Source organism: Thunnus thynnus, chromosome 14 (genome assembly GCF_963924715.1).
Source record: "Thunnus thynnus chromosome 14, fThuThy2.1, whole genome shotgun sequence".
Taxonomy (NCBI): domain Eukaryota; kingdom Metazoa; phylum Chordata; class Actinopteri; order Scombriformes; family Scombridae; genus Thunnus; species Thunnus thynnus.
Window position 1 is genome coordinate 30,067,895 of NC_089530.1, and position 10,000 is coordinate 30,077,894.

Genomic DNA, 10,000 nt, shown 5'->3' on the forward strand with positions numbered 1-10,000 from the left:
TTCTTTTCCCGAACACATTGAAACGTTGGCCACGCCCACACTGATGATGTCACACAGGTAGAGGGGACCGGTGGATGACAGGTAGCGTGCTGAACTCACCTGCAGTACCTGAGTAGATCAATCTTGTTGACAATCAATACATTTAACCACAACAACAGACATTGATGACCAATCGCTTCAGTGAGATTTGTTTCACCAAAACACACGACGGTAGATTATAAAACATGTTTATATGATATCAGCCTGGTGGGTAACAGAGCTGCAGGGTGTCTCCAGTCGGATACGTTTTTATTGTGGTGGTAGAAAGTTCAGGTAGAAAGTTCAGGTAGAAACTGGTCCACAGGCTGTTACAGACAGCAGAGAGTCGGGGAAGGTCTCAGTTTTTAAGCGATGGTACCACCTGTTCACTCATTAGCAATAAAAAACAATTAATACATGTAAATTGCTTCACAATTCTACATATAGAACCTTTAATCATTCATACAAATGTTTCATGTTTTTGCTAAATATAAAATGTTTTATTTCTGCACACAAGGCTCTCACCTGTTAAAAAGTGATGTGTAATAAATATAAATATATTGATTTTGATTTCATATTATTTTATTGCATTTATTCATCTTTAAAATGATTTCATGTTAAATGTTTTTTTTTGACTTAATTTGACTTTTAGCTGTAAATGTAAAAACTGTGTTGTACTGTTGATGTAAATATAAATGTTTGTTTCGTTTTGTGAGTTTAAATACTGAGGTTAATTAATTAAATAAATACAATTAAACAATTAAAATATGTATTTCTTCTTATTCTTAATATAAATATACAATATTGTTTCTGTGCCAAAAGGAAGAAATACAATAATCAAATGACTTGTTGAGAGTATTCATGCATTTCTTTCAGATTTAAAGATACATTTATTAAAACTTATTAAGACATTTATTTTCCAAGTAGTAATTATGCTTTTATTCTGAACGCCCCTGCTCTTATTGTGAAGGCTGGGGCCGGAAGCCCACCGGTGCCGGTGTTGAACTTGACTCGGTCCTCCAGCAGCGGGCAGCCAGAGTGAGGCTGAGTGTGTGAGAGTGTGTGTGGAGGACCGGCGGACGGAGCGGAGGGACGGGGCAGCTGCTCGCCGACAGACAGCCGCTGAGCGCCGGGGAGCTCTGCAGGAGAGAGCCGGGGGCAGAGCCGGAGCTTCTGGAGGAATAACACCTGGAGTCACACCGGATTCTGCTCTGATCAGGAGCCATTTATCGGCGGGAGGAGAGCCCAAAGTCTATTTTTTTTAAACTTTTGGGATTAAAAAGTGGATTTATCTTCCCTCACGCACGCAGAGGAGGTGCGCTTCATTTGGGCACCGTGTGGCTGCGGGACTCGGTGTTGGGGCACTTGTGGAGGACCATGGTGGGGGAGATGGAGGGGAAGGAGAAGCCCAGGCCCAGTCCGGATTATCTGATGCAGCTCATGAACGACAAGAAGCTGATGAGCAGTCTGCCCAACTTCTGCGGCATCTTCCAGCATCTGGAGAGGCTGCTGGACGAGGGTGAGACACCCACCTGTCTGTCTGTCTGTCTCTCTGTCTCTATAACTAACTGTCTGTCTGTCTGTCTCTATAACTGTCTGTCTCTATAACTGTCTGTCTGTCTGTCTCTATATCTAACTGTCTGTCTCTATAACTGTCTGTCTCTATAACTGTCTGTCTGTCTCTATAACTGTCTGTCTGTCTGTCTGTCTGTCTCTATAACTAACTGTCTGTCTCTATAACTAACTGTCTGTCTCTATAACTGTCTGTCTCTATAACTAACTGTCTGCCTCTATAACTGTCTGTCTGTCTGTCTGTCTCTATAACTGTCTGTCTGTCTGTCTCTATAACTGTCTGTCTGTCTCTATAACTGTCTGTCTCTATAACTGTCTGTCTGTCTCTATAACTGTCTGTCTGTCTGTCTCTATAACTAACTGTCTGTCTCTATAACTGTCTGTCTGTCTGTCTCTATAACTGTCTGTCTCTATAACTGTCTGTCTGTCTGTCTCTATAACTGTCTGTCTCTATAACTGTCTGTCTCTATAACTGTCTGTCTGTCTGTCTGTCTCTATAACTAACTGTCTGTCTCTATAACTGTCTGTCTGTCTGTCTCTATAACTGTCTGTCTCTATAACTGTCTGTCTGTCTGTCTGTCTCTATAACTAACTGTCTGTCTCTATAACTGTCTGTCTGTCTCTATAACTGTCTGTCTGTCTGTCTGTCTCTATAACTGTCTGTCTGTCTCTATAACTGTCTGTCTCTATAACTGTCTGTCTGTCTGTCTATCTCTATAACTAACTGTCTGTCTCTATAACTGTCTGTCTGTCTGTATAACTGTCTGTCTGTCTCTATAACTGTCTGTCTGTCTCTATAACTGTCTGTCTGTCTCTATAACTGTCTGTCTCTATAACTGTCTGTCTCTATAACTGTCTGTCTGTCTGTCTGACTGGACACATTTATTCCACATCAGATGAAACACAGATGGAGGAAATATTCAGCTGCTTTACTTCAGTAAAAGTACTGCAGTACTATCAGTAAAATGTACTTGAAGTACTCACTGTGCAGGACGGCCTGTTAGTGACGAGAGGTGGAAGAACAAATGATCAATGAAGTAGTTATTAGCTGTGAATTGATTCAGATAAAAATAGTGAAACCTTCTTCGTTCCCAACATCAACACATGAAGAAGAAGATCAGCTGTTTCTCTGCTTCATCAGTTAATGAACAAACGTCTTTATGCCTCACTAATACTGGATGTTGATGCTGATATTAGGGAGTAAAGAAATTCCAATATCGATTTTTATGCAACAATCCCTCAAATATCAAACACTAATAATTATAAATATATAAAACAAATATACATAAAAAGCAGCCTATATAACTGTATCAGACATGTACGCTGATACAGATATATAGCGATATATCTGAGACTGATATATCGGTCAGACTCTTATTCTTATGATTTGGATAAAATGAGACGTTTGAAGACGTTCAGAGAAATAATCAGCAGAGTTTATAATGAGAATGACTGTCAGTAAAAGTATTCCTTATATGTTCTTGTGTTCTAGTGTTTTCACTGTCGAGCTGATTTTAATAACTTTGTTAAATGTTTAACTTTTAATTTAAATGTTTAAAAATGTTGTCGACGGCGACGGAACAAGTTGAAAACAGACGCTGAAATATTTCTTCAATTTATACATTAAAAAAAAAACAACAACTAAACTTTCTGGACTAAAATGACTCAATAAGAGACTTCATGTTGTAGAAACTCTTCATGTTTTATATGAAATTTAATGTAAATGTAATGAAAAAATAAGCAGAAACTGCAGCTGTTAAATATTTCCCTCTGAAACGTAGTGAAGCAGTAAATATCTTTGCTTCTTGTTTCTTAAAGACACAGAATCTGTTCATTTATTTGAACTCTTTAAACATTTAAACCTTGGTTTGTCACATGGCAGAAACAGTTTTATTAGTAGTTTGAATTTAATATCAGAGCTGCAACAATCAGTTCATTAATCCAACGTGCAACTATTGTGATTGTGATTGAAACCTTAAAGGATTCCAGCCGTCTGGAGCCCAAATGAGAAATATTGTGAAATTGTCCTTTAAACCGAAACCTCCTTCTGCCGTCACTTTATTAAATATCTCAGATTATTTTTGCTTTTCTTTCATAATAAACTGAATATTTGGAATATTTTGTACTAAAGACATGATCAGACGTCAGACTGTTTTCATTTTAATATTTTATAGACTAATCTATTAATTGATTTTGAGGAGGAGAAAACAATAACATCTCTGTTCAAATATTCCCATTTCTTCAGATATCTGCAGGTTTGTTATCGTTCATACTGGGACCAGTTATCACTTCCGTCTTCTTTGAATCTCTTTAAGAAACAACAGTCAGACTTTAAACAGACGTGAATCTTTACACAATAAGAACAGATAAAATACAAACAAAACACAACGAGATGCATTAAACTCCTGTTTCCCTTCAGTGTTTCTGCAGATTTAAGTTGGTTTTAATTCTTCTTCTTCTCTTTTATTGTGTGCGCTCAGCAGGTTTGTGATATATTCTGTTTGTGGAGGCTGAGGTGAAAGTTTAATAATCAGCAGATGAACATCAACAGAAAGTAAATAAACAATGTAAACAAATAAACTCCAAACACATCAAAACTGGCATTTAGACTATAAAATATCAGAAAACAGTAAAAGGAATAATGTCTTTAATGTGACCAACAGTCCAAATAAATCAGAAATATTCAGTTTATAATGACAGAAACCCCCCGAGGTCACCTGACCTGCTGCTCAGCGACATGTGAAGACGCTAACGAGACGCTAACGAGGAAATCTGAGAAAACAACAACTGACCACATGTGGCACATCGTCTCTTAAATGCTCAGAGTTTGGTTGGTGTTGTGTCGGAGTCAGGTGAGCTCAGGTGTGTCACAGAATAACTAACAGCTGCGGTCTCCCAGCCGCACCTGAACGCATCATGATTATATTCAGCTTCTTCTTCTGTTGATCTGAATGTCTTCATCTCAGTTTCCTTCTTCTTCTTCTCTTTATTTCTCTGACCTCTCTCTCTCTCTCAATTACACTAAGTGCAGCTATTCATCACTTAATACGTCTAATTAATTAATGCAGAAGGGTGTGTGTGTGTGTGTGTGTGTGTGTGTGTGTGTGTGTGTGTAAGAAAAATCAATTTTACCCAGAGTTCCCTCTGGCTGGCGTCCCTGCCGTAATGGTTTCAGTTCTGCAGACAGTAAAACCACCAGAGACACAATGTGTGTGTGTGTGTATGTGTGTGTGTGTGTGTGTGTGTGTGTGTGTGTGTGTGTGTGTGTGTGTGTGTGGACTTGTACATCTAGCTTTGTGAGGACTGGTTTGAGTTTTACACTTTGGGAGTCAGGACATTTTTAGAAAGTGACGACATTTTTTGGGTCATGAGGACCTTTTTAGAAAGCGGGGACAATTTTTTAAGTCAGGACATGTTTAGAAAGCGAGGACATTTTTTGGGAAGTGGAGAACATTTGAGAGGAACACCACAGAGGTCACGTCAGGCCAACTGCACCTGATGTTTCTTAGAAAAGAATCAATCTGTACGACGTCAAACGTTAAAAAGCGCTGAAGTTGTTCTGAACGTCCACACAGGAAGACGCAGTCACCAGCTGTCTGACATACAGAGGAAAGGTTATATACGCAGACTCTCACTCCTGAAGACAGTCAGTGTTTTTAGCTGTTTGAAAAGTGACAAACCTTCACACACCTGACCAATCACAGCGTGAGGTGTGCATGATGTCAGACTGTCGGTTTCAGAGATGTTGTAGAAATTATTGGATGCAGACAGCCGCGGGTGTCTTTACTCCTCCTCTACTCTCAGCTTCCTTCTGTCGGCTCGACACACACACACACATGCACGCACGCATGCACGCACACACACACACACACACACACACACACACACACACACACACACACACACACACACACACACACACACAGAAACATATATCAGGCTGGCTCCAGCAGAAGAGGCTGTCTGGCAGTTTTATTTGTGGCATTTCTCATTATTATCACAGCGGGGTGGATCTGTGTGTGTGTGTGTGTGTGTGTGTGTGTGTGTGTGTGTGTGTGTGTGTGTGTGTAGTACCAGTATTAATAGTATTAGTAGTAGGATCTGTCCTCCCCTGATGACAGTTGTTGTTATAGAGCGATAAAGTCCAGGTAGGGAGGAGCTCTTTCACATCGAGAAGCAACAAACTGTGCAGACCTCTCTTCCTATTGGCTCGCACACCTGAGTCTGTCAGCCAATAGGAAGAGAGTAACATCCCCAGATGTGAGGTTCTTCACTTCATTTTCTACCACAAAAGCATAAAAGCAAACAGGCTTCTTATTTACAGTTAATTTAACTCTTATTTGGTCAGAATGAGAAGCTAACAGTAAAACCAAAGAGTGAAATGTTCAGGTGTTGCTGGGCAGATAGAAACCTTTATAGCCAATAATAGAGAAGGATTCAGCTTTATGCTAACATTAAACAGTCAGCTAATCTGCTGGTCATGATTAACTTGTTGATTTTGTGTTTGTCAGTGAAGTAATGTTACGTTTTTCATCCTGAGAAAGAAGTTAAAAGAGTTAAAAATGCTGGAAAATGTTTTAATTTCTATATTGTATTTAGGTTAAACAGTATTAAAATCAAACACAATCACTGACAACACAAATAGTTTATATTTTCAGTTTCATTCATGTGGATTTATTATTTTAACTGTCAACTTCTCACCTGAACGTTATGTAACCAGGTTGGATCTTTCATACATAGCGCACAACAACGACAAATATTTAGCTGTTTATTTACAAAAACATTATGATCACTCTTGAGTGGAGAAACGTGACAAACTGCTGTTCTGAAGTGTCGAGTTTGGCGATTTGACCGTCGCCATGTTTGATTTTTGGAGCCAGAAGTGACCATATTTGGACGAGAGAGGGTGGAGCTAACCCTAATGCTAGCTGCTAGCTTGGTTAGCGCGGTGCATTTACAGTCTATGGTTAACTGTGATAATGCTAATGCTAATTTTCACTAGTGAGAAACAGGCTTAAAACCATTAAAACAAAACGTACTTACTGGAAAAACTGAACTTGGACTCCTTAGAGGATCAAAGTGTTAACCTTCATAAACTGAAAACACTAAAACAGCTGTGATTATACGCTGTGAATCTGGGGTTACACTCATGGATGTATAAAGAGAACTGGATACAGGGAGAGCACCAGGCCTTGAAACAAATTTGACATAGCGGCCAAACCGTGTAATTACAACGTCACGTGATGCACACTGGCACAAAAAGACTTTTTCCCACAGACTTACATTGTGAAAGAGACGTCTATTTCTGAGCATCACAACCGCCACAAAATGACTTGTCTCATTATCAGAATTAAATCCGTTCAGTCCGATCACATTTCAAAAGCCTAGAAGAGCCGCATGATTGAATTGTTTTATCCCCATTCAAGTTAGCCGGAGGGCTAAACCGGAAGTAGCCGACTCGGCCAGTGAAAGTCACTAGTGCGCTCGCTCTATGGCCCGCACAATGCGAGTACTTTCATACCGGGAAGTCGATTTTCTTTTTGCTTCACGCGCCACTGAGCAACTTTCATAGGAATGAACGAGACCCCGCCTCCGACGCCGTATCCAGTTCTCTTTATACATCCATGGTTATGCCATAGTTACGTAATCAACGTTGTCGCAGTGGTAGCGACTTGTCAATCACAACGTAGCCACGCCCTAAAGCATATAAAGCATACGCTGCTTTATCGTCTATTTTACTCTAAATGGGACCATAATTTACCAAATGAACATCAGGCTGAGTTGAAGAAGACGTGAAACTAGTGATTGAGATCATAAACTCACCAGGAAACAGTTTACTGAGGTAATAAATCAAGAGAGAAGTAGAATCATTTTCTCATAGACTTCTATACAATCAGATGGAGGGGGAGTCGCCCCCTGCTGGCCGTTAGAGAGAACGCAGGTTTAAGTCACTTCCACATCGGCTTCACTTTTCAGACGCGGAGCTTCCTGCTTGTTTCATGTCTAGTAAAATAAAACTTTTTAAAAAACAGGCTGCTAAGGGAAGTGATGACCTCACATCTGGGGACTCTACTCTCTGTGAGGTCTGCGGTTGGACCCTCTTGTTAACATCAGACTTTGACACCAGAGATCACTGCTCACTTCCTGTTTCCTATCAACAGCCAACGCTGTCTTTGAAAACCACAGTCGCCCCCCCCCCCAACTGAAAGTGCTTATTTTAACCCAAACCATGATGTTTCCCTAAACCTGACTAGACATTAACCACAGAGTTGTCTCATCATAAAACATATTTATCCTCCAGCAGTGATGTGTATGATGTGATCCTGATGATCGAGGCGTCAGATATCAGGTGACATAGCTGCTCCAATCAAAAAGCCTCAACTCCTCTCTTGAAATACTGAGTCAATCATTGTTTTCATTGAGTCATTCTGGTCTCAGTCTCTAAATTCAGACCCTCTAATAAGTCTGCTGATGGGCATTTTGGAAATTATTACTCCATTAATAAGATTTGAAGACTTAAAGCAGCTTTGATGTCTGCTGTGTGGGTGTCGATTGACAGCTGTGATTGACAGGTGGCTCACCTGCTGCTCTCAGGGACTCACACTGAGTCGCACTATTGTCACAATATTTATCCACCGACCAGAAGCTGCAACTCTGAGCTTCAAACCGGCTCCAATGAAACCGACGGGTGACGTCACACCTCGTTACGTCCGTCTGAATATACGGGCTGCAAACCCACCGACTGACTGTCATCACATAGTTTTTACCTGCTGTAGGTCTAAATGAGCTGATTCTGTGTGTGTGTGTGTGTGTGTGTGTGTGTGTGTGTGTGTGTGTGTGTGTGTGTGGCCTGCAGGTCAGAGCAGGAAATTGATTGGACGGAGGACTTTTTGAAAGCTGACGAATCACAAAGAAGAATAGAGAGTGTGTGTGTGATCGGGGGGAAAGGTTGTAATAAGAACGTTCATAAATCACCCTGACAGTTTAATCATCAGTGCCCGAACACACACACACACACACACACACACACACACACACACACACACACACACACACATACACACTGTGGACAGCGTGACCTGGCCGCTCTGACAGACGAGCATCATTCAGGAATATTATTGACTCCGCCCACTGATAATCCTGCACTCTGATTGGCTGCAGAAACATCAGCATAAAGGCGCCCTCACCATCGATGTATGAAAGAGTATCTACACCTAAATCTCTAAATCCAGCTGCAGTAGTGGAAAGTACATTTAGTCAAGTTCTGTACTAAAGTAGCCTACAGTTTTGAGGTACTTGTACTTTAATGAGTATTTCCATGTGATGCTACTTTCTACATTTCAGAGGGAAATATTGTACTTTCTACTCCACTACATTTATTTGACAGCTTTAGTTACTTTTCAGATGAAGATTTGACACAATGGATAATATAACAAGCTTTTAAAATACAACACATTGTTAAAGATGAAACCAGTGATTTCCAACCTTTTTGTCTTTTGACGTCTTACAAAAAGCAGTGTGTAGTCGGGGTCACATTTCACATGTCTATGAGTTGTTAACAGCTCCACCAAATAGTGATTTTTCCCTCTAAACTTCTCACATGCTTTCATTTCAATAAATGTTCAAATGATCCAATATTTCATTAGAAACGTGAACCTGCTGGACGTCCAGACATTAACCTCAATGTGTGTGTGTGTAGAATTAAATGTCTGTTATTAATATTACCAGTCTGTGCTTTTAAAGCTATAATATGTAATTATTCCACATTAAAGTGTCTAAAAACAACTAGACCTGTGTTATATATGTTGTTGATTTGTGTATTTTCAAACTCAGAGAAATCTGTAATTTAATCAAAGTAACGGACCGTTTCATTTGGTCGCCTGTCGATGGCGTCATACCTCCTCTACCAAAGAGTAAACACGCACCAGATGCATACGGCGGCGCTGTGTTTGTCCGCTACAATGGCGTCTACCAAAGAGTAACTTACACACATACAAGATAATACATCGGTGTTGTGGTTGTTCCACACAAACTGTTATAAATGGACTTTTATTCAGTTTTAAGCCACATTTTCATGATAAATTTAGGTGGTTTTTAACTATATCTTTTAGCCGGAAGAAGGATTTTAGTCATTGGACGTCTGGATCTTAAGTTATCAGAGAAATAAACTGGACAAACGTTAGCAGCAGCTCGGCTAACAGACCCTCCAGGAAGTCCGGTGGTCACCAAACATCGTCGGAGAAACACTGATTTTTTTAGGTGAAACAGTTTTATTCAGTGTTTTTACCTGTAATCTCCGGGTCCGTTTGTAAAAACATCCTGAATGATGAACACTGGAGTAATCCTATCCCGGTGAAGCTGCTTATTTAACAATGAAGACAACAACTCCCATGATCCCTTGCTGCTTCAC

At 40.1% G+C, this 10,000-nt stretch overlaps 1 protein-coding gene across 3 annotated transcripts in view; it reads left to right on the forward strand.

Annotated features, from left to right (window-relative positions):
• Positions 1 to 873: 873 nt before the first annotated feature.
• Positions 874 to 10,000, forward strand: part of LOC137197475 (KH domain-containing RNA-binding protein QKI-like) — a 30,070-nt gene continuing 20,943 nt past the window's right edge. For all 3 annotated transcript variants that reach the window (XR_010931434.1, XR_010931433.1, XM_067610911.1), the window contains exon 1: positions 874 to 1,537. Coding sequence is in view for 1 of the 3 variants with exons in the window: in XM_067610911.1 (XP_067467012.1) it covers positions 1,396 to 1,537 (142 nt within the window). In the remaining 2 variants the exon portion in view is untranslated. The remainder of the gene's footprint in view (positions 1,538 to 10,000) is intronic.